General features: G+C 43.7%; 2 protein-coding genes across 21 annotated transcripts in view; one reads left to right on the forward strand and one right to left on the reverse strand.

The window, feature by feature from the left end:
- EIF2AK4 (eukaryotic translation initiation factor 2 alpha kinase 4) overlaps nucleotides 1-1,741 on the reverse strand; it is a 32,465-nt gene extending 30,724 nt beyond the window's left edge. For all 4 annotated transcript variants that reach the window (XM_031593704.2, XM_090141195.1, XM_090141196.1 and 1 more), the window contains exons 1-2: nucleotides 1,552-1,741; nucleotides 13-128 (exon numbers count right to left, since the gene is read on the reverse strand). In XM_031593704.2, coding sequence (XP_031449564.2) covers nucleotides 13-128; nucleotides 1,552-1,704 — 269 coding nt within the window. In that variant the 5' untranslated portion in view covers nucleotides 1,705-1,741. The remainder of the gene's footprint in view (nucleotides 1-12; nucleotides 129-1,551) is intronic.
- A 1,031-nt stretch (nucleotides 1,742-2,772) lies between these two features.
- The window catches only part of GPR176 (G protein-coupled receptor 176), a 31,944-nt gene continuing 9,838 nt past the window's right edge, over nucleotides 2,773-24,878 (forward strand). Inside the window, exons 1-7 of one of the 17 annotated variants that reach the window (XM_090141206.1) lie at nucleotides 3,380-9,732; nucleotides 9,858-10,581; nucleotides 13,628-13,726; nucleotides 16,506-16,609; nucleotides 17,700-17,780; nucleotides 20,409-20,529; nucleotides 24,333-24,448. In XM_090141206.1, the coding sequence (XP_089997332.1) occupies nucleotides 20,417-20,529; nucleotides 24,333-24,448 (229 nt within the window). In that variant the 5' untranslated portion in view covers nucleotides 3,380-9,732; nucleotides 9,858-10,581; nucleotides 13,628-13,726; ... (1 more) ...; nucleotides 17,700-17,780; nucleotides 20,409-20,416. The other 16 variants (XM_090141207.1, XM_090141208.1, XM_090141213.1 and 13 more) reach the window with 16 other exon arrangements.

The following is a 24,878-nucleotide window of genomic DNA, read 5'->3' on the forward strand; positions in this document are numbered from 1 at the left end:
ATGTTCACTCACGTATCAGGGTAAGTATGCGGGCACTTGACCCAGAGATCAACTTTGGCGTACACCTCATCATCACCAGTCAATCCCTGAGGATGCAGAACTAAATTAATTTCCGGAGGCTGTCGTACCTATAACAGAAAACGAAGCTTTAGATTTAAAAGGGTTTTTTCATCGTTGTTTTCATTTCTATTGCTATAATGAAAGCAGGAATTACTGCACACGTCTCCCACCCATTATTATAGCAGAATTCAGGTCAGACCACCCAAACTGTGAGAATAATACATTAATGTTGATACTGCTCAATGAGAGTGAACTGGTTCGTTACAACAGCTTATCCAACACATTTGGGAACTTCTTTAGATAAGAGCACTTATCAACAAGATGAGTCAGACTGAGCAGAAAGGAAGTTTTATATGAGAATCCTCCTCTGCAAGTAAAAGTTAAGACACCTGGACAGGTTACTTATGAAATATCCCAAGTTAACACATTCAATGTACGACTGAAATTGCTTCGTTTTTGTTTTAGATCACTAACAAATATCAGTCAGCATTTTCTTTTCCAACATGACAACAGACCGTGAAATTGCATCTTGTGCAGCCAAACGAACAGTAAATTTTTGTGTTTATATTTTTTATTTTTGGCATTAAACAAAATTTTGACCAGTCTTCCCACCAGGGAACAGGGAAGGAAATAACATCACAAATATGAGAACAGCTTAATAGACTGTTGGTATCCCCTCTACTTTGCATTTCCAAGAGTGTTACACACAAATTTCGTAAGGACAGAGAGCAGGCATGCTTATGAAAATGCAGCAAGTTAGTGGCACTGCTAGCATCAAATGCCACCACCACCCCAATAAGTCAGAAGTTTCTGCAAGAGTTCTAGCTTCACATGGGCAGCAGAAAAAACAGTATTAGCCATGATGTTCTGCAGGAACCAAAGCCAAAGGCAGCTAACAGATGACAGCAGCAGTGAAGTTACGGGGAGGTGACATAAGCGAGTGGCACTTCCAGCTATGGGAAAACTGTGCCACCAAATGCAGCTGGAAAAAAAACTCGCAAGAAGACACTGTGGGCAGGGAAGGGAGATGAAAAGAAAGTACTGCATAGCAGACTCGAGCAATTGGCAATAATTGGAAAAAAAAACAATACTACAAAGTGAAAGTAGAGGTTGTGATGGAAACGGCCCCGTTCCAGTGAGCCCCAGCACGGAACCTACACAGTTCAGCAACACGTGCACCGACGGGATGAGTTAGGCAGCCCGTAATTACTCAGCCAATAAAAGAATTCAAAGGCAGCTTTTCTGAAGCTGGCAATTAATTAAAATGCACGTTACACGCAGAGCGTTAATTACGCCTGCGTCAGCCCAGAGGACGAGCGCGGCGGCGGGCGGACAGCAGGCCCCGCTCCGTACGGCCTGGCCCCGCCCGGCGGCAGCAGCGCCCGGCACCCCGCGCGGATCGGACGGAGCGCGCCGAGGAGCGCCCGGTGCCCGAAGCCGAAGCGCGGGAGCGCGGCCCTCAGCGCTCGGCCGCGGCGCGCCGCTCGCTACCTTCCAGGCCTGGCTCCGCCGCAGATCCTGGAAGTCCTGCCCGTAGATGGACTCCAGCGCCTGCAGCTCGTTCTCCTGCCGCAGCTGGTAGCTCTCCGGCGGCTCCGCGGCCACCTCCGCGGGCGGCTGCCGCGCGCCGCTCGCCCGGGCCATGTCAGCTCCCCGGGGGGGGCGGGAGGCGGGCGGACGGCCCGCGGCGCTGCCACGCTCCCAGCGGCGCCGGCCCGCTGCCGGCCGCGCCCCCCGGGAGGAGGGGCCGGAGCGGCGGCCCCGGCGGCGGGGCGGGGAGCGTGGGGCGGGCCGGCGGCCGCGGGCTCGGATGCGCGGTGCGAGCCAGGCCCGCAGCCTTTGACCCCCCGCGCAGCGCCGGGGAGCCCGTCCTCGCTGCGCTGCGGGCCCGAAGCGGCTGCGCTCCCCGCCGTATCCGTATGCGCCGGCACGCAGCAAGCAGGGGTCCAGCAGTCCCTGCCTGCTTCGCGCTTCGTACGGGCGGCTCCTGTCAGCGGGCCGCCTCAGGAGGGACCTGCCTGCAGGGTAGCCTTCGTGGGTTTCCGCCTGTCCTGAAAAACTCCTTTACGTGCAGACCTTGTCTTTGTTTTTCTTTTTTTTTTAATTCAAACCCAGGTCTCAGGGTACCGCTTGGGATTGCAACTCATAACTGCTGCGTCTGCAGCGCGACGTCAGTACCCAGCAAAACCTGGTTCTGCTCTGTTCCTCTACTCCTGGCAGCGCCCGCAGGGTCGCTGAGCGGCGGCGCTCCCCTGTTTTATTTTCCTGTGGGAACCCCGTGTCGAACGCGGCACGGCGCCCAACCCGCCACGTGAGGCGCCGGCAGCCCCCGCCGTCCGCCGCGCTGCCCCCAACATGGCAGCTCCGGCCGCTCCGCAGCGCCACGTCACGACGGAGGCGGGAGCTCGGCCGCCGGCTGCCGCCCGCCGCTGGCGAGGTGTTGATGCGGGCTGCGTTTGGTGCGGGGCTGCGTTTGTTCTTTAGAGGCTCGCGTGCTCCTCGCCTCGGAGCCCGCAAACAAATCGCTTTCCCTGCGAACGGGGGGAGCGGCGCCGCGGCGCTTCGGGCGCGGGGTGGGGGCGACCGCGTGCGGCGCGCGGGGCCGCGCCCGCCGTCGAAAGCGCGGGCAGAATGGAGGCGGGTAGCGGGCCGGCCGCGGGCGGAGAGCCGCGCCGCGTCGCTCGGGGCTGCGGAACGGCGCCGCCGCGGGGGCTGAGCGGAGCGCTCCGGGGCCGGGCGCGGGCTCCCGTAACTTTCGCGGACGGCCGCGCGTGCTGAGCGGGCGGGGCCGGCGGGGAGCCGCCGTAGGGACCCTCCCCGTCCGCGCTCCCCGCTGAGAGGCGCCGGACGCCGCGAGGCGAGAAGCATGGGACGGCGGACGGCGCGGCGGGGCCCCCTTCTCTTTTCTGGCCTTAGCGACTCGCAGGGCAGGAGCGCGAGAAGCCGAGCCTGCTTCCCGGGACGCAGGAACGCGGTGACGGTGGCTCCGAGGGGCAGAGCCGGGGCTCCCTCCGCAGCGCCGCGTTTTCGCCCCCGCGCTCCGCTCGCTCACTGAACGGCTCGGCGGGCGCGGGGCGCGGACGCCTCGCCATGGGGCACGGCGCGAGTCGGGCTCCGCTGAACGGCAGCGAGCCCGCCCCGTTCCGCGCCGTCGCCCTGGGGGCGAGGAACGGGACCGCCACTCAGATGCCGTGGGGCGGCGGCAACGGCAGCGCGGCCGGGCCCTGGGGCGGCGCGGAGCGCGGCGGGGAGCCCGGATACCGACACTTCGCCACCGCCGCGCAGCTCGTCATCTTCGTGGGCTCCCTGCTGGGTGAGTGCGGGCAGCGCCGCGGCCGGGGCCGTGGTTGGCCGCGCGCTGACTGCTCGCGGGGCGCTGCCGTCCGCAGGTCTGCGGCTTGGGATGGCTGGCGGGTTTCCCGTCTGTGCCAGTGATCGCTCCGAAAGACGAGGTGCTCGTCACAAGTGGAAACCAGAGCGTTCTGTGTATTGCTTTCCTATCGGAATATATACGGGGAAAATCGGTTATAGCTTTATTCCCAACTGTAATGGGACCGGTTCTTATTTTCATAGGAAAGCGTGTGGAGTGCTTTAGCAAAGTTTTACTGAGTATCTGTTTAATACTACGGTGATTCAGCACTTGCGTGCTGCGGACCGCACACGAATCTTTGGGAAGCGCTTCCCGCTGTAAGCAAGTGTAGCGGCGTGCTGGCTTACCTGCTTGCTGTCCTCCAGTACGGAATCGCGCGCTTCCGATGCGTGGTAGTGAACTACTGCTGTGTTCCGTGTAACTTCATGAAGCCGTGCAGATGGGTGCACTTGCTGCTTCACGTTTCTACAAGGTGATTACAGTGTGCTGTTAGGAACAGGTGTGCGTTTCCTACTAAACGAAGTTGTGGTGTCCCATTTGATGAGTCAGGTTAGCACTGCTTGCGGAAGCAGTGAGGAAGGCTGCAGCTGTTGATGGCATTGGAAGTAGTTACCAATGCCCTCAGTTCTCCTGGGCAATGTCAATAGGTCTTTGCTGATGGCCATGGCCTCTTGTTGTCAATGTTTTGGTTTTGTCTGATTTTGAGTAGTGCTAAAATCAATTTGTGTGGTTGCAGTAATACATTCTGCTACTTATTTCCGCTTGATAGTATTTTGTATCACCTACTTTCTTTCTTTCTAAAAATACGATGAGCATTGTCTTGGAACACTGCTGAGCTCTGGGTTTGCTCTGTGAGAGATGTACTGGTCATTGCTGCCAATTGCAGAGTGGTTTGACCTCACTGATTCCTCTTACCAGAAGGGGTAATTGTGGTTCTTGGTTGTTGTTTTTTTTTCCCCCCCTCTATTTTGTGTGTAGGTAATGTGTAAAAATGTTTTTGTTGCAGCATGTTGGTTAGTGCCTGGCACAAGATGACAGCCAGCAAACAGTAGGTGAGGTTAGCAAGCCTGTCCCCAGTGGTGTCAACAGTGTCCTAAACACTACTGGACAAGAAAAGCCTATTTTTCAGTTCTTATTCTTTGTCTTCTGGGCTGTGAGCCTTAAGGATATCTATTTAGATCGTATCTCTGGACTTACTTCCATGACAGTGGATCCTCATAGACACTGATGTAATTAAGCTGTCAGTGGCTTGGAGGCTTCATAATAAAATGAAGAAAAGTAAACCAAACCAGCCAAATATCTGAATTTCACCAGACTGACTGTAAGTCAAGGGTTTGGCACTCCTGCAGCTTGCTTTTGAGAGACAGGCTCTGATTTGGGCCTGTTATAAGGGGCTTTATCTGCAGATCAGCTGCAGGGAGGCTGATGTTGATCGGTAGCTTCCCAAAGCTTGTCTTAGAGCAAAGCTAGAGAGGAAATCATGGTGTCTCTCCTCTTTTTTGCCTCTGAAACGTCTCTTGAGCAACATTTTTTTTTTCAGTGAGTCTCAAATTCCTCCTTGCAGAGAGGAAACCCTTCAAAAGGAGCCATGTTTTCTCCTTCTGCTAAGCATGAGGTGAGGGACACTCTCATTATTATAGGGAGGATGTGTGATTTGGGCTTGTGCATCGCACATCCTTAGTGTGTGCTAAGCTGCTTTGGTAATGGATAAAATTGCACGGCCCTTTTAAAAGGAAAATAATATTTTTGTGTCCAGCATGAAAGGGAGCAAATGTATGTGCCTCAGCATCGGTGATGAATACTGACATGAGCATCAGTCTGAAGTTCAGAGAGGTCCAGATCCTACAAGAAGAGAGAACTGAAGTTGAGACTGTGAATTTTAATTTGGGATCTTGGCCTGCAGGAGGATGTGATAGCTATTGACTGTCATGAGAGAGATACATGGGTTTTTTTTTTCTTTCTTATTGAAGGCATTTCTGTGAGACTCATAGGGAGACTTCTAACAGTAGGAGGAATTCCTGTTAACTTTGCTTGTTTTTGTGAGAAGATGGTGCTGTAGTGGTATTTCATGGTGTCTGTAAAGGACAAGGTAATCAAAATGTTCTTCTCTGGCAGCAATAATAATAGTACTGGTTTCTATAGTTCTGTGCATCTTTGAAGGGAATTTCATAGTTGTCACTGGTATGTGTTATGAGATTTCAAATGGGAGATTTTGGTGGATAGAGGAATTTGGTCAATTTATAGTTCCTGACTGGCATCTCAGCTTACTTGTATAAAGGAGAGATTTACAATAGCTTCAAGACTTGCAAGCCTATTCTGTCCTAGCTGGCTACGAGTTGATGAATTTCTGGGTGGAAGTGAAAATACTTTGCACGTGCTTTTTGTGTATCTCAGCTCCTGCATTTGGTAAATAAAGTCTGTGAGAGACTAGAAGGCCTTGTTAATGCTATTTTTCTTTGCAGCTCCAAGGCTGGTAATGGCAGCACTTACACTAATGGTACTTTCTGGCCTTTGATCTACCAGCTCTGAACAGAACTGGAGCAAATCCTCTAAGTTAATCTGCCTGTCTCTGGATTTTTTGAACTTTTTTGCTCATTGTCCACTTCATGATGTTCTACTGCTGCCTACTGCTGTAATATCAGATTAATGTCAGTGATACAAATTGATAATAAAGGCACTATTTTTTTCTCTGGAATTTCTAAACTTACTACTCTTTGAATAGGAGTGAAGTTCTGATGGGGCTCTTTTATTTCTAAGCTAAAAAGGAGGTTAGTGATCTTGTAGGGATTTATTTCAAAGAGGACTGACAAGACAGTTCCAGTGGCAGAAAGGGAGAATTTGTATTGCTCCCGTGCCCACGGGAAGTTAGTTCATCTTGCTGGAGAACAGTCTGTCTCCAGCTCTGATATGACTTGTGATCATCGTTACTGACATGCAGGGCACTGACTGTTACAGACAGAACTCTCACTGTGCTGACTTCCACATAGCTGTGCTGTGGATGAATGGGACTTGTCTTCACAGATCATGTTGAGAAGCCAGTAAGTTCAGGAACTTACAAGAAGGGACCATATTCTGTTGTCTCCTGTCGCAGGTAAGTCTATGACTTGTCTGGCAGAGACCAACAGCTCAGGAAGGTGAGACCTGTCACTTCACCTGTAGTGCCTGGTGGGCTGGTAGGTGCATCTGCTGTGCACATGGGCCCAGGGACAGGGAGTGCTCCTGTGCTGATGCTGCAGATAAGAGGACCCTAAGGTAAGGAAATTTCCGCCATTTGAGAGGCGTTCTGGCCCACAGTTCTGTTATTTTGCCCTAGGAAAGTGTTTGGTTTTTGTTTTCTGTTGCTCCCTGTCCAAGATGTGTGTAAGCCGGTGCATTCTAGAGTTTCTCAATTGTTCTCTCATCTTGAGGATCATGTAGTGAGATAAAGCTTGTGCTGTAATCTCACTTTTTTCTGGGGTGGGGGGAAGCAGGAGGGTGCATATCTCAGGCAGTTTGAATATACGTACTGTGTTGTGAGGATTGACTACAGCATGGTAAGACTACAAATAGCACCGAGATACGTTTCAGTAACGCAGATGGTCTGCAAAGGGAATCACAAATGGAGGTGGTGTCACTCAAGGCCACTTGCCTTCAGAAGAAATAGAGGCTTCAGATCTTTGTCTGAAATCAGAGGGGTGGAGCACAACTTATAGATTGCTTATTTAATTTTTATGTTTAATAATATTTTTAATCAGAAATTTATATTTCTAAAATTCAAATAATTGGTTAGCCTGTGTCACCCTCTTTCAGCATGAAAAGAAAGCAACAAGAAGCTCTAATTTATTCTTGGCTGCTATTCAAAAGTGAGTGAACAGCTTACGAAAAGAGAGTATTTGAAGATGGTAACTGAAAAATTAGTAGTTTTTAGATTTAGGAGAATATGGAATTACTGCTTTTAGAAACTGTAGCTGTCTCTGGTTTGAAAGAAGGATACGTGTGGACGACGACTTTTAAATAGGTAACGTGCTGGATGACAAATCAAATATCCTTTTCTCTCTCTTTCCCCCTCTCTTTTAAAGGCTTGAGGTGATGTAGGACTCCTTTTCAAAGCCAATACAGTTTTTAATAGCTTCCATTTTATCAAAGAGGATTCTTGAGATGAAATTTATTGTGATCATAGGAATAGAGCAATATTGCTCAATAAAGCAAATGTATCTCTTTCCATTAGAGATAATCAGTCTGCAGGCGCTAATAATTTAGCCAAGAAACCAGACCTTCAACAGAAGGAAGAGGGAGTATTGCTTCTGAGCTCTGGTGGGGAAAGGTTGCTGGATGTGGCTGTGGCTGAGTGCAGGTGTTGGGAGAGGGTCTTGGAAATGAAGAGGATCCCCAGAGAGTACTTGTAGGCAGCATGAGTAGCGAGCTTAGGTTGAGAGGGCTGGAAACTGTTGGGTGAAATGCACTGGACTGCAGCATCTTCTCATACTTCTGCAAAAAGGGAAAGGATGATTGGGAATGGTAATTGTGAGGATTTGAGCTTTATGTCTCTTAATGCAGATTTTTTCCACGGTTTACCTATTTACATATTTTCTTCAAAAAAAAAAAAAATCAGACGGGGGGGAAAAAAAACAACAAAAAATAGACACTGCTAGATGGCTACTATAATGAGGAAGAGATTTCTGTAGTGCCAATGGAAGTTTAGGAAGAAGATTCTTTGTTACTTGCTCTTTTGTCTTCCTGAATGTGTATTGTACCAAAAGAAATCGGTACAGTATAGAAAGAAATCTTGAGGATGCACCAATACAATTTGAGCTTTGGTGGTTAGGGCGCTTTTTGGAAGGCTGTGGATTTGGTTACTTAGCTCCTTGTCTCCTCTGCATGCTCGGGGAGGTGGTCTTGGAGAGAAGATGATGTGTTTTGAAACAAGTATCAGACTTCCAAGTGAGAAGTGAACCCCTGCTGGCTACGGTGTTCAGAAGGAGCTCTCAGAGGGTTTAGGTTTGTCCTTCTTACTGACGATTTCTCAGCAGCTGTTTGACTTCGTGCTCTCTATACCCTCAAAGCTGATTTTTATCTGTTTGCCTTGACATTTGTGCAAAGCAAATTGAAATGAGATTTTTATGGCACCTAGTTTGTAAAGACATTAATCTTTTTTTGTGTACAACGCTAAATTTACTGACAGTCCAGGTGATGTGTTTGTTTTGGTAAATGCATTCTAGCATAAATAAATAATCTGTGAGGTTTCCACAAGCCTCTTCTATAAAGAGCAAAGAAGGGAATCTTGCAGTAAAGAATACTGCAGGTACAAGCTTAAGGCTGAGGTGCAGTAAATTTTTAAAGTGAGGGAGCTGTTTGCAGTAGCTCCAGAACAGAAGGGAGCTGTCTGCAGTAGCTCCAGAACAGAAAATTATATTCCTGTTTTCAAAATGGGTGTAATCATCTGGGAGGGGGGGGGGGAGAAAGTACACAGAAGGCTCAGGAATAAGGTAAGGAAGGTGATGTTTTGATTCTGCTACGGTGACTGAGAAAAGCTGGAATTGTTTTTGGCTGAAACCTTCTAAACCAGTCACATAGCACATCTACTTTGTTGTAGGACAGATGGAATAGCTTAAGTTAGGTGCAGTAAAAAGAGTCAGAAAAGCAAATCTAGTAAGAAGCATCACACAAGTTGTAATATTTGTATGTAATAATAATTACATAATAACATCTCTCAGCATAATAGTATTGCAGCAGTAAAATCCTCTATGTTTTCCTGAGTGGTTCCAAGCCTCAGGTATTATGGGCTCTGCAGCAGTAAGTCCAATTCAGTTTGCATCCTTGGTAAAGTCTGCATGGAATATTGTACTTGTGCTTTTTGTGTGTTGTCAGGTGTACTGCAGAGCAGCTCTTTATTGGAGAAAAATTGAATTTTGGGGTCAGTGAAAGAGGGGTTTGTGTGCATGGCTGTGGGTCTGTTGCCATGGAGATCGCCGTGCTGCCTCTGGCTTTGGCAAAGGCCTCCTAGGAGCTGCACCAAGTTTTGGAAGCAGGGCAGGAAGAGCATCTGTCAGATGTGGTGGTTTGTAACTGCAAGTGCCCAACGCCCTGGTGATGCTGTCTGCTGGAGTGTTCCTTGTGTGTGCTGCAGGTTAGGCAATGTCTTTATGCATGACACATGTTCAGGATGTTAAACCAACTGTTCAGGGTGAAAATTACTGCTGTTTATCTTTTTCATGTCTGCTTTGTTTTTCAATGTGAGTTATGGTTGCTCAAATGGACGGATTGTACTGATCAGGTGCAGAGCATGGGCCAGAGAAGCAAGCGTGCCGACCGGATTACAATTTGTAAGTGGCTCTTATCCGCTTCTCTTAGCAGCCCAGTGTATGGGAATTGATCTGCACTCATTTATTCTTCCCCAAAGTAACCCCAACCATCTCTCTGCCTTTGGTGCTTACCAACCCCCCCGCAGGTGTTGCGTGCTGCCACGCTGCCCATCCGCAGCATCCCAGAGTGACCTTCTGGCTCCAGGGCCTACAGCCTCAGTCTGAAAGGAGACCCCGAGAGCCTCCCCAGCACAGCCTGGGAAGGGTCGGGCAGGGGCTCCTCTGCTGCTGTTGTGCTTCTGTCCTCTTGCGTGTTCGTGGAGATGAGCTTGTAATTGCATTATCTAATGTAAGCTACAGACTGCGCTTTTTTGATTATCTGAATATGAAGATAATAATTTATTTGAGTTGGGAGGAATCTTTTAAATGTCATCTCGCCCACCTCCCCTATTGTGAACAGGGACAGCTACAGTTAGACCAGTTTGCTTAGAGCTTGGTCCAGCCTGACTTTGGTTGTCTCCAGGGCAGGGGCATCCACCATCTCTCTGGGCAACCTGCTCAGTGCTTCAGTGTGCTTATTATAAAAAACTTTTTCTTTATATTCTATTTCCTTATAGAAGTGGTTCTGAGATTACACATTGTATGGGAACTGCTGAGTCACAGCCTGAACCTCTGGTTAATCACCTGAGGCGAGCAATGAGTCAGCCCTGGGAGCACAGGTGAAAGCAATTCACCTGTGCTGCAGGAAGGGGTGGAGCCTGGCTGCACCTCTCCTAGGCCCATTTAAGAGCTGACTACCACTGGGGAAGGATCTCTCTCTCTTTGGAAGATCCACTCCCCTGGTCTTTCCTGAGCGAGCCCACGATACGGGTAAGCCTTCTATTTATTCTCTTTGTCTCGCTGTGCCTAGCTCTCTTGCTTATTTCGTTATTATAACATCTTAATATTATTTGATCATATAATATTCCTTTATATAATTTTCATTGATTATACACACAGTAAATTGTATGTGTACTAGTGGGCCTATCAATGTGAAGTGTTTTGTGGGTAAAACAAAAGTTTTTATATGCATCCTTTATGTATTTAAGGATTTAATTTAACGATCAAAATAATGTTTTGTTTTCCTGTTGTACTTTCCCGCCACCCCCCATCACAGAATTTGTAAATGGCTGCATTTTGAGGTATGTGATGTAGACCTTGACCAAGTTAGCGGCTGATCTGCATGTGCAGAGACTTGGGAATTCTGTGTTAACTTTCCTTCACTTAACTATCTCAGTATGAGACAAGGAAAGAGTTCTTAAAATGTTGAGAGAGTGGGCAAGAACCAGCTGGTATGCTTGTAAATAGCAGAAATACCAGAGAAACAATTACTGTGTTGTACCCCTTTCCATCTCATTGCTGATCAAATGCTATCTCTTTAGCAGTACAGTTTGTTTATTTCCTATTAGTGCTGTTACATTTTTTACATCTTTGATTTGGATTTGGTAGCTGGAAGCAGAGTCAAGAAATTGTGCCCTGGAGCCAGCCAGATTTCATAAAAACATTGCAGTGAAGAGAATATTCAGAATTGGAAAAGTATCTGGAAAGGAACATATAACCTCTCATGACAAGGTATTAGATCAGCCCGGCAGTGCAGATGGCAGCTACGCTATTAACAGAAGCAGAAGTTAAGCTGAAATGGCGGCGGCAGGAAATGCTTTTTGTTGTCTTACTATCTGCTCATAGCCCTTTGCTGTCACTGAGGGAGACTGCTGAGACTTGCTGCTGTTTTAAGTGTTTCATCACTTGCAGTACTCATCACTGCAATTTACATTCTCCATCGTGAATAGTCTGATGGACTTCCTAACAAATGCAGCCTTTGTGTTTTACCAACTGTGTTGGGGGGAAAAAACTAATTTTGAGGGAAAGGAAGCTTTGGATTTTGTCTACTTTTTTTACTCTACAACCCCTGACTTATTTTCTTGTCTGTCAAAGCAATTCCATTCAAGAACTCAACAATTTCTTCAAAAGGAAGAATATGAGGCAATCTTGCTTCTCCTGTCATTGCTTGTATTTGTCTCTATGAATCTTTTGTCACTTGGCTCACATTTGGATTCCAGCAGGCTTTATTTTTGTTGTGTATCTGTATTGCTTAAGGCATAACGAGATAATTTCTCTGATCCTGTAGAACAAACAAGAAAGTCCTGTGAGGATTGAAAATTTTTCTAGTGCTACTACCTGAATTAATTGGAAAAAGTAGAAAAATAGGGAGCTAGTGTGTTTTTTTTGTTGTTGTTTTGTTTTGCATTTAACATACGTATTTTTAAGAAGTATCTAGAGCAGGAGAAGGTAGCCTGGTTTGCCTTTTCAGAGGTATAACCCCTTTGAAACTGTATCACTGTGAATCAGGAGTTTCTTTTGCCTTCTGGCTTTCCCCACTTTTTAATATGAATACTCTCCTACAAGTTACAGCCTGGCTGGTTTGGTTTAGCTGCAGCCTGGTTTTTGCAGATGCATTACTGCCTCTTGTGAAGGTTAAGTCTGGGATGTGACGCGTGGCCAGTACTGTTGTTTGTATGACTGGCAGTTATCAGAAAATTACAGTGGGTTGTTGCCACTTGCGCTTCTTTTGCATGCCTACGTTCCTTTTAGGAGCACGTATTTTAAAAGACACTGCCCTTATTTTGCCCACTTCACACAAGCACTGATATGTTATCAGAAAAAAGGGACACTGTAAGGAACATCCTGTACAGGCTGGAATTACTGTATTATGTACAGAAAAAGCTGCAGATCTCAAGAGTGTATTACAGAATGTTCTTTTACTTCACTTAAAAGCATTATCCATATTTTTATCCAAAACTGTACTGTAGTGTTCATGCTAGATTTGGCTAAGATCTTGCCTGCAAATTAATTTGAAAAAAAAGAAATAATTTGTCGTAACGCTGAAAATCTTCTGACTGCAAGGGAGTTCTGTAAGCAGACAGCAAAGGTGTCCTTTCCTCCTCCCACCTCCTCCGTGGTCAGCAAAAAAGAAGAATCTGTGTAAAAGAGATGCTAAAGCACCCATGCAATTAGCGAAGACCAGTGCTGCGTGTGGAACCAGCCTCTGGAGATCTGCTGTGATTATTTCAGTCACTTATGAAAGTAAATTGTAGGTTCTAAAGGAGCTGAAAAAATGCTGAGCTACAGTTTAGATTCTGTTTCTCCAGTAATGTGTGAGAGCATAATGTGGACACATTTGAGTAAGCAGCTATCTCAGAATGCCTTATATTTATTGTACCTAGTCTAGCTGTCATAAGTTGATTGCTTTGTAGCTAAAAATGCAAATTACAAGGTCAAAGACATTCCTTTGTGGTAGTGCCTAAAATGAAGAAGTTACATGTGGAAATGTACAGGAATGGCAAATAGAGCTCTAGAGCCACTAGTATTTATATATGTTGCTTATAAGTGATCTTTTATTCGTGTAATGCTGTGTGAAGAACTACCAAAGATGGTAGCATTTTGCATAGTACAATTTTGTAATGACCTAGCATCACTGATGAAGTGATAGGTAGGTTGCTTCAAAAGTAGTGCTTCCTATTTATTTCCATGGAAACTGCAACAGATACTAGGAACACAATAACACTGTTTGGTAGGGCAAATACTCAGCTACAAAATCCTATTTTTCAGTGTAATCACTGCCATTAGCCAATTTGCATGGCTGGTAAAACAGCCTGAACATGAAGCCATGCTTAGCCGAGTAATAGTTGAGATCGTGTATCTAATATGTGTTCTAAGAGCAAGCTCTTGGTTTCTCCCCTTATTCAGACAATATACTAGTTAATTTAAATATTACCATTTGAAAGCAGATCACCATTGTAAGCAATTTGCACTTGTTTATGTAAATCTGTTTTAAATGATCACTCTTAACATATTCAATGTCAGCAACTCTTTTCAGAATGAGGTGAAGTAATGTTCAAATGGTCTTGCATCTGGTGATGGAGTACAGCTGTTGTGTGTCAGTGTGCCACTTGATCTCAGCTGGCACACCCTGGAGGTAAGCATATTGCCATTGTGTGCTGAGATTTTTTTTGTGCCCATCTGATTGCCCATTTTCCCAAGCCAAGAAAGGCATATTGCCTTTGTAATTGTGGCCTTCTGTTTGCAGTTTTGGCCTTTCACGTGCCCAACTCTGTTCCTTTCACCTATGCTGCCCTTAGTACTTTTCTCATGTTCTCAAGTTGTTTGCTTCTGCGCTGTTTTTCTGGCCTCCCACTTGCAAACCCCAGGGCTGATAGCGCAGGTTCACCTGTGAAGCAATTGCCATCAGTGGGAAGATGGCTCCTGCTTTCTTGTTTTGTAAACTTTAGCACTGGGGGAAAAACAAAGACTTAGTGAATACGAAAGTGTGTAATGGCTGTTTAAATATCTAGTAGGCATCTCTTAATCATATTTGTGCACAAAGCTTAGCAAACAGCGAGTGTTCAGCTCTCACAACTGATCCTGTGTGCTCCATGCAGCCTTAATGTGTTGTAAGTGTGTGGACAGGAGATTTGAGTAGATTTTAATGAAGAGTACTGTTTTTGCTAAGGAAAAATGTGATGGGAGTTGTTATCAGCCTCATCTTCTTCAGCATCAATACCTTGACATACCAGGGACTTTGAGGTGAGGACATTTGTTCTGAGACACCATTGCTGCTGCTTCCGCTGCCCCTAGGGGAGAGTTTTTCCTATTTCCATTTTCTCTCTGTTGTTTTTCTCTAAACATTGAAAGCTATGTCTGCAGTCAGCTATGGATCCTATGGATAATTTCTTTTTGTGCATTTAAGCCAGTGTCAATAAAAATCATCAGATACCACATAAATTTGGAGATGTGTTGTTTTCTTGGCAAATCTAGGTCTTATTTCTTTTGGAAGGGAAAATTCAGCTTGTACTTGTTATTTGAGGGCTCTAATAGATTTGTTTGATGTCCACAGAATCACTATCTGCTCTTGCAGAATTATGGCCTTTCCAAAGTAATGTGGCTACCTGGTGAGCCCTGTGATCTAATCTTTGTACTCCTGTTTCTCATCTCTCATCCTAGACAGTGGCCAAGCTGTACCTTCAGAAGCTCTGAGAATCAAATTTTCAAAAGCTTATTTAAAATAAAAAACACCACAGTGCTATGCTTTAAGCTATTTTTAAAATAACTCTTGATTTGCAAAATAATTCGCTATGTTGGAAGAGTCTTAATTAGAAAATCCCTGGTGGCTGTTGAGTGCTTTGAGTTATTCTGATCAATCAGATGCTACACTGTGTGGAATAATTCTGCCACGACTTGGGGATTCTCTTATACAATTTGCTGCTACTCAGGGGTTCCCAAAAGACTGATTGCAAACTGAGACCATCTCAGGAGCATGCATTAAAAAAATACCACTGTTTTTTTTTTTTCCTCTGACATTTGCAAAGTCTGTGAAGAAATGGAATGAAGATTGAAATCTGGTGATAGTTATGGAAGGGGTAGCAGAAAATGCATTTGGTCTGTGGAGAAGGAAATGGTCAGACTGGAGAGTTTTCGCTCATCTTCTTTTTCCTTTAACCTTCTGACTGTTATTGCTGAGCCGTTTGGGTGTGATCAGATATTTTGTGAGAGTTGTCTTTTCAGCTGCAGGAGGAGCGTGTAATAACAGTCACATATGCTAGCAGTGAGTTAGTAGTCAACAGGGAGTATTAAATTAGGGACCTGCACTGCAGCAATACTTACCCAAGAAACACACTAGAAAGTGCCATAACCACACTAGAAAGGGCTGCTTTGAAAGTAATGCTTCCTGTTTTGTTATGCTGGCTCACAATGTCAGAGTTAGATGTTGATGGTATGGCAGTAGAGGCTGACCCTTTACCAATATTCCGTTACATTTTGTTGCCCTGGTTTCTTTCTGGGGAGATTTTTGTGAGGGATTTATAAGATCAGAGCAAAGTAGTTTCAAAATAGAATAGAAATGGCACATAGAAGTTGTAGACATGAGTTTAAAACCAGCTAACTGTTCATTTGTGTACTGCTACTAACAAGGACAGCAGCGATATTTGTTGTAATAGCAAGCCAGAACTGCTGGCAGATCTGTTCTCTCAGATCAGCGTCACTCAGAGTGCAGTGGGAACATGCTGCAGTGTGCACCCAATGTGGGGAGGTCATGGATGTGAGTTGTATTTAAGAAATGAGCACTTAGATTGTTCATGAATATTTTTTGAGTATTTTTGAGATACTATTTTGCTGAACAAAACCTTTTGCATATTTCTAAGAGCAAACCTTGGTAGTTCCTTTTGTTAATTAATCAATTTTGGGGTGTCCAGAAGCTTCCTCAGTAAGAAACATTGGCCTGCCCTTCTAGGGTTCTTTAATAAATAAATAAATGAGAGATTTCCTTGATAGACATGTCATATGCTCCCCTATTTTTATTTCATGTATTTTTTTTTTGCTACAAATCTCAAAAAGGTAGATAAATTTTGAGCACAAAAAGCAAAATAAAGGACTCCAGACAATCCTGCTGCTGGTACCAAGCAGATTGCTGTTACCTTGGAGCTTTCCCTCTGCATGTGTGATGTTCTACGGAAGCTAGTAGATAAATGAATTTTAAATTTTTAGTAGACGTTTTTATGTAAATGTTTTAGAAACTGCCTGTGAAAATAGCTAAGTACCATTATTCCATCAAAACAAGAAGTGAACTGTGCACACAATACAATATTAATGCAGCATCTGACTCACTAACAGAATCAGTAGTATCACAAACTTGGAAGATTATTTGTTTTTCACATCTGTAAATTCCACTGTATTTTTCATTTTGTTTACTTGCATTTCAGTGAGAAAATCCTGCTGGGGATCTGCAAACCTGATTTAAAAAAAAAAAAAAGAGCTCTAGTATATAATAATAGAGGAAAGAGGACCAAATAGCTGTCAGCACCAGGTAGGGCTGTCTTTTGCTGGAACGCTGCTCTTTCTTTCCCTCCCCAGCTTTGCAGTTGGTTTAATGAAAGCTGCTTCTTTCCAGTACCATCTTTGCCTCATTGCTCCTTTAAGTAGCTGTGGTTCTTTATTATCCTGAAACAGTAAATTGAGATTTTCTTTTTTGTGTCATCCTCTGAAAAGCTGTGAAGCATCTATAGACTAATTCCAAGACCAATTCCATAAAACATATTAAAACACTTATGTGTATTAAAAATGGGTGGAGAACTATAAATGAAATAAACAAATGGCTTAGATGGTGTAAAAGTAAGAACAAAAAGCAGTTGGTTGCAGATGTATCATTTGACAGAAAGAGGTTACATTGAGGGGGGAAAAAAAGAACTACCCATTAATATCTGTTATAACTGAGGAAGCATGAAAACTCTTCATAATACATCATATTTAAATGTGACAAAGAATTCTTGCAAGTAAAAAATAACCCCAAGAATATTTATGTGGGTAAAGAGGAGGATGCTTGTGTTTCTTCTTCAACATCTGTTCTGTTTCCCAGCAACACATAACAGGTAAAAGTTACCTTTCTATCATTAATATATTAACAAACATTAAAGGGAATAATTTTAGTGTCAGTTGTGCTGAGTTGTATTTTTAATGTGTTTTTCAAAGTTGTGTGAGTCTAGTAATTGTATTATCAGTGCGCAAATAAGTGAGATGTTTGAAGGAAATAGCAGTTTGAATCGGGTGATGCCTTCTGGTTCCTGGTAGGCCATGGAGAGCAGCACTGGGGTGCTGATGGTGCTGGGGAATAGAAGGAGTGAAGTGGTGGCAGGAGGTGAGTCTGCAGCAGTGGGGGTGAGGCCCTGGCTCACAGAGAATTATCCAAAGGGCTGAAAGTGATAAAACCCCACACAGATCAATCAAATATGTTACAACTAATTTGTAAGTTAGCAGCCTGGCATTGACAGTGACACAAAAGTGCTCCCCAATTAAGTCTGCTTATTTCCAAGAAGTAGGAATAGTCCTTTGGGTCATTCCACAATTCTTTTAGTGCTGGGCAGTATAAAATATGTTTTTAATTTCCGTTTTCTTTGCAGATTATCATTTTCAAGTCCTGTAGAGCCTCGAGAGAGTAATACCCTCCACTGATGCTTGTAATGGCCCATAAAAATGATGGGGTATGTGTTGTCTGCAGTGCTTTGAAAGCATGTAAGCTACAGCTACGTGGCTGCCATTAATATTTTAGTGAGACATGGCAGATGTTTTTTGCATTTGTGCATGCTCCAGATGCTTTATGAAGTATCTCTCTAACCATGGTAGCTATGAGTACATCTTTCCGTTAGCACATTTTACCAGTAAGGCTTGAAACGGTAAATTAACCTCTCCATCCTTCAAATACCAGAAGTTCTCGTTTTATTTGTTGTTGGGATGCTTTGAAGCATGAACCTCAAAAGGAGTAATCATGACTAAAATAAATCTGTAGGAGTTAGGGAAGTGTACACTGTGTTTCACTTAAGCACTTTACAGGCACAGCACCTTTTCTCTCCTCAGTGTGCAGGCTGTGCTGGGGTCTCTGGAACTGAGCTACTTCCTAAAGTGGGGGTAGGATGAGTCATTTAACAATGTCTTCGTGAGTTCTTATGGAACTATTTTGTTCTCATCACTATAGTGCTGGTTTTTCAAATTGCACTAAATGGGCTCTAGAGGCAACTGGAAACTCACAGTAAAATGCTGTGGTTTTGTTCTTTCTTTCTTTACTTTCAATCTAGAACATCTGCTGTTTTAATTTCAAGCTTCTTTCTTTGCTTTTGAAGTCATCTTGTTGTATGTTTTTAGAGAAGGGACATCTCCTGAAGGCACCTCTCATATGTAGGGAAAACTAAAGTTTTTAAAGCAGCATCATGGTCTATGGTAATCTTACAGTTTTAGCAGAGATCCAAATGTATCATGGATATGGAGCTTTCCTGGATTTCTCCGTAGGTGCTAGAGGATTGGCAGGACAGGATAGAGGGGTTTTGTATAGCTCCCTGTCTTGAATATTTCTCTAGGAGAGCAGTGGAGTGTTGCAATTTGTCAGTAATAATTTTTCCTTAGGTTTTCTTTTTATAGTTTTTATTTTTTAAGAAAATAACATCATTTTAACTATTTGAAGGAAGAAATCTTTATGCTAGTTTGTGAAAACAGAGACATCCTTATTTAAGATATCTTGGAACATAGGGCACTATTTTTCCTGCTGTGTACAAAAACATGAAATCGATATAGTTATGAGTTCTCCTGTAATTTTCTTTGTTCTTACACTAGTTCAGAATTTTGGGATTGAATAGAAGTGCGTTTGAACTTTTTTTTCTCTCTTGAAAATTGTTCATAGATGTTTCTGGCAGGTTCATCTGGCAATTAGGGACTTTCTGCAGCTCTTACCCCCCATTAGGTTTAGTTCTGCACAGGGCAGATGAGCTCTACTCCTGCCCACCTGTGTCTGTACCAGTAGTCTAAATCAACCAGCACTGTAAAGCCCTGTGCTTGCTCATGTTTAACTTCTCTGCAAAACTTATAGAGTGATTCTAATGTGGTTTTCTTCAGTATGCATCTGGTAGCAAACCTATTTAATGCAGTACCAATCTGTGGTCTCTCATTGGAAAATCAGAGGTAACCTCTCCGACTATTTTATGCTGCTGTTTGAATGCCTCTCCATTAAGCATTACTTAAGCTTGCATAGGCACCTTAACACATGAATGGCTTCTTACAGTGTCTCTTGGAAAAGGAAAATTGCTAACTCCTTTTCATTAATTTGCCTTTTTAATACAATGCCCTATCCAAATTGAATTGATGTAAGAAAATAACTTGTATACATATTCATTAGTTTGCATTTGAGGTGCTCTCCTTGCTTATTCTTAGTACACTTACAGCAGTGGTTTGCTCTGGGGACTTGAATGGCACTTGGATGATGTACTTTGTGGGTGCTTATTTTGTTAAGTAAGCGTGCACCACATGCTGCACTTTGTTTGCCTGTTTTTTTTCTCCACCATTCATTTAATATATTTGATGAGATCTGCTCGTCCCCAACAGTAGTTTTATGTCCAGCTTGTTATTTAAATAAAACAACTCAAGTATGTTTCAAATCCAAACAATGCAAGTGTTTTATTAGCTGTGAAATGATTTTGCACTGTTAATGTATTCATTATTAACTTGTTCCTATAGTCATTGATGAATGTAATCAGACAAATAAAACCCATATAAAAATTCAAATAATCTTTGTAAATTAACCCACATAATTGTGCTTGGAAGGAAATAAAATTTTGTCTGCATCAAGATAATACCCTACTTAAAAGAAAAAAGAAAGATTTCTCTCTTGATAGCTTTTGGATGCTTCTTTGGGAAGGTAGCTAAAAACAGCTGAGTAAGAAAGAGCTTACTTTTTTATTTGCAACAAGTCAAATGGACTAAAGACTTGGAGAACACGCAGCACTGGTTTGGCTTGCCTGGATTTGTTGTTAATATTGTGGCCTATGGATATAAGCAAGGTAAGACTCCTTATGAAGGCTCCTGAGGTGAAAAGCAAACAAAATGACTTTTGTAAAATATGGCATTGAGATCATAAACAAAACCCCCACCCTTGTCACTTAATAATGGGGTTCTCTAAAACAAAAACAATTTTTGTGTTAGAATGCTTTGTAAGTGTAGCCCTGATTCCTCTCATGGGTGAACTCCTCTTGGCTGAGCTGGATGGGGGACAGGTGTATCCTAGAGCAGTGTGTGAGAAGTTCAGTGTCACTTACAGTTGTCTTTCTTCATTCAATCCCTATCAGTGTGAATTATGAACAAACTTCAGTGCATTCCTGTGTTTTGGGATTGGTATTGGATAATCACAGAAAGGCCAGGGTTGGAAGGGACATCAAGGATCATGAATCTCCAACCCCTCTGCCACAGGTAGGGCCACCAACCTCCGCATTTAATACTAGACCAGTTAGTACTAGACCAGGCTGCCCAGAGCCCCATCCAATCTGGCCTTGAACACCTCCAGGGACAAGGCATCCACAACCTCTCTGGGCAGCCTGTTCCAGCATCTTACCACTCTCTCTGTAAAGAACTTCCTGATATCCAATCTAAATCTTGCCTCCCTCAACTTAAAACCATTTCTCCTTGTCTTGCAGTTATCAACCCTTTCAAAGAGTTGATTCCCCTCCTCTTTGTAGGTTCCCTTTAGGTATTGAAAGGCTGCAATGAGGTCACCCTGAAATCTTTTCTCCAGGCTGAACAGCTGGCCCAGCCCAGCTCCCTCGGTCCCTCTTTGGAGGGGAGTTGTGCCAGCCCCCTGATCATCTCTGTGGCCCTCCTCTGGACCCTCTCCAACAGCTCCCTGTCTTTCTTGTCCTGGGGGTTCCAGACCTGGATACAGTACTCTAGATAGGGGCCTTACAAGAGCAGAGTAGAGGGGAACAATCACCTCTCTGTCCCTGCTGGCCACCCCTGTTCTGATGGAGCCCAGGATACCATTTGCCTTCCGAGCTGCACACTGCTGGGTCATATTAAATTTCTCATCTATCGAGACCCCCAGGTCCTTCTCCACAGGGCTGCTCTCAAGGACCGCTCCTTCCAGTCTGTATGGATGCCTGGGATTCTTCTGGCCCAAGTTCAAAACCTCACACTTTGCTGTGTTGAACCTCATCAGGTTCATCCAGGCCCACCTTTCTAGCCTCTCGAGGTCCCTCTGAATGGCATCCCTTTCTTCCACTGTGTCAACCGCACCACTCAGCTTGGTGTCATCAGCAAACTTGCTGAGGGTGCACTCAATTCTGTCATCGATGTCATTGATGTGAAAATTTATGAAAGGGAAGTATAATTTTAAACCACAGTGATTTTCATCCTTATTCTTTAAGTTTTGTTCTTCTGCATGTGTTGGTTAAACACCAACATGTGCATCTTCAAGCGTTAGGGATTATTTGTCTGCTGCCAGGAGAACCATTGTTTGCCTAAGTCTTTTAAACTTCTTAGAAGTCAGCAGTTTTTACAGGAGTGTCCTCTGTCTCAGCCTGGTTGCTTCAGCCCCTGTAATTCCTGGACTAGGTGGTTCCCCTCCTTCATTTCATCATTTTGGGAATTGTTGCAGCTACTTTCACACTCACGGTTATTTCACCCATTTTCCATTCAGACTAATCAGTGTTTCTGCTGCAAATGTCTCAAATCTCTCCCACTGTATGGCTCAGGAAAGGATTTTTCTTGTAAGTCACTACTTGAAGTATGTCAAACATCTGCAGATTAATTTAAAAGGACTTTTTCTTTCCCTGTGCTCTTAGAAGACCTTTCAGATTTGTAATAGCAGTTTTCCAGGGACAACTGAAATGGGCCAACTTCATTTTGTCTTCCAATTTACCTGGAACAGTACAAAATCTGTGTATGTTCCCTTTTTATGTTATTAGAACTAATCATGTTACTGTTACTGAAAGGGTTTCATCTGTAAGTGGATACTTTCTTGTTCCTTTGCGGAAGATCTGAAATTACTGTTGATTTTCAGCATATATTTCTGTTGCTACTTGTCCGCGGAAGTCAAGAGAAATTGCTGAATTGTTTTTATGTTCTGTTTGTTTCCATGTGGTAGAAACAGAAATCAGAAACATTTTTGTGAGCTGACAGTGGATGATCCAGTACAAAAGAGAAGCAACTACACAAAAGCATCCTGTAAGCATTCCCAGTTATTTTGAAGTTTTTTTTGTTGTTGTAAAGCAAAAAGGAAAAAGTGAAATTATAACATTCTGAAAAAAAAAAAAAAGGTGAGACAAAGAATTATGAAAGACATTTGCTGGAACATAAGTTATACATACTTTGTTTTGTAATGATAGGTGAGTTGAGTATTTAGAAAGCAGAGGACAATGATACAGTGACTAGCATGTTGGTTTTTTTATGAGCTTTGTCATTAAGTCCAATGATTTTCCGGACCAAACAGTATGTGGCATAGAATGTTCCTAATGTCTCTACTGGGATGACTTTGAGCAAAAAAAAGATAATTCTTTGAAAGAAGGCTGACTGGAGAGCAGTTGCTACATGTATCTTAGAGCAAAGTTCTGTTGTGATTGGGGAAATATAGAAAAATGAAGAGTCAGTGTGGACAGAGTCCCACATGAGAATAGTTTTTGTAAGTGAAACCTTTGATCAACAAAATCACAAATTTTATTTCAGGACTTCATAGGTTTTTAGGAAAACAAAATCTAAAACCCAACTTCTTGCTTTTGGTCATGCCAGAAACATCAGTGATCTTCACAGTGAAGCACCTTACCTTTCCCAAGCTATACCGTGGGAACACATCTCTTCCCTTTGGAATGCCAGGGTCTCTCTAGATTGGTATTTTTTCAGTGCAACACCTTGCTGTGGTAGCCAGACAAAGTCCATGTGAATTTTTTGGTAGGTTTGATTTAGGGTCATACTGATTTTCTCCTTTTTGTAACTTAGTCTTTCAGAAATGTGTGTCGGAGTCCTCAGCTCTTCCATCATCTCCCATCTTCTTTCTGCTGAGTCCCCTCACAGGACTGGGGAGAGCAGAGACAGCTACTAATTGCAATCACCCATGGAGTTCCCCTCCAAGAAATGCATGTTTCTGAATATAACATTAATGCTGCAAGTCTTGTATGTTAATTTGTCTTACAACATCTGTATATAAGGAATCAGGAGTAAATATGCCCAGCTGCTGACCTGGTGAACAGCTGCATGGCTGAGCTGTATTAAGAATACAATTCTGCTTCTGTTAACTCGGTGCTTCAGAGAGTGGCAAGTATAGTCAAACTGGTGCACAAATGACCTCAGATCTTTCTTGGTTGTATAAGAAAAAAAAAAAAACAACTCACAAGACTGTGTGGTAGGACAAAATAATTTCTACTCCATTAAATAGCCGTTACTAAGGTGTCTTTCAGCTACAAATTATAATTTCAGCTACCTAGGAGTACGGAAATTGGTTCTATTATATGGGAATCTTTCTTCCTTTTTAGAGTGCAAGATAGCCTCAATTACCAATGATAATATAAGGTCCGGCTTCCAACTACCAGTAATTACTGCAGGCTTTTAAAATTTTGCTCTGCTGTTAAGTATCATTCATTTTAAATTGTGTATATTTGTGCTTTTTTTTCCCATGATAAGTAAGCCAAGAAAGACCAACCAACCAGCAGTTTAGCCAAATTATCCAGTTATGTGTATGCTATTAGAAAGTATGAATTTCAGATAGCCACTATACGACAGTATGGCACAAAAACTAATTTGTTTTACAGTTTTGTCTTAATATCTTGGGTAAAAAACTGGAGAAGTATTGGGTACAGAAAAAAATATTTTGCATAAGTAGGATGCTGTTAGACCTCATCTGTTGCATTCTGGTCTGGTCATGTTTTGTACAGATGTGAGGGCAGGAGGGAATAAGTCACATGCAGCATGTGAGGTTTCAGGGTCTGGGGAGGAAGGTGGAAAGGTGTGGTTCCTGCTGCTATGGATGTTACAGCAGCGTAGGTCAAGGGCTGAAGTTGCTCTGAAGGACTTAAGTTTCCCAGAGCTTCACAAGCAAGGTCCTTTTGGATCTAACGTTAGCAGGCTCTTGGATAGGACAGGGTCTGCTATGCCCCTTCTGGAAGGTAGTGGTTGGGACTGGAGCTGGCCCTGTAGCTGAGGCAGAGCTGAGAGCATCTGTGGTGTGAAAAGTCGTCTGGTAGTGACCACATCTTAACAGTGCCAACATCCCTGTATGTGCATTGCAGATGTGTGAGAGCAAAGTCAGATAAAGGAGCATCTGAAGAGACGTGGCAAAGCCTTCGTAGCATGGCTGCCAACAGAAGTGGCTACAAGCTATCTGCAAACCAAGTGCGGCCTGGGGGTAAGGTGATGGTTTAAAAACAAATCCTAAATGCACTTGTTCCTGTGTTGATGCTGCTGCTTACAATTAGTTTCAGCACAGCAGTCAAAGGCAAAGCCTAAATAAACAGCTGTGTTACTTGGCATCACTTCACCTGGGAAGTTATTTCATGACATGCAGGTTCAAAATGGCCCTTTCCAGAGTTTTTTTCATAAAATAGAAGGACAAAAGCTTTTCCTCTTCTACTAAGGATGATGAAAACCAGAAGATTGTTAGAAAAACTACGTGCTTCTCTTGTATCCCTGCACGCAAACAGTTTCAGTGAGGTCATCAGATTGGTTCTCTGAGGGCAGCTAGGACAAAGCCAGGTGCAGAGAGGCCTGGTGCTTCACTTGGTGTCATACCAGGCTGCCAGAGGACATGTGGATCAAGTACTACTTCTGCAAATAAT

This window comes from Phasianus colchicus, chromosome 5 (genome assembly GCF_987193195.1).
Source record: "Phasianus colchicus chromosome 5, bPhaCol1.hap1.1, whole genome shotgun sequence".
Classification (NCBI taxonomy): Eukaryota; Metazoa; Chordata; class Aves; order Galliformes; family Phasianidae; genus Phasianus; species Phasianus colchicus.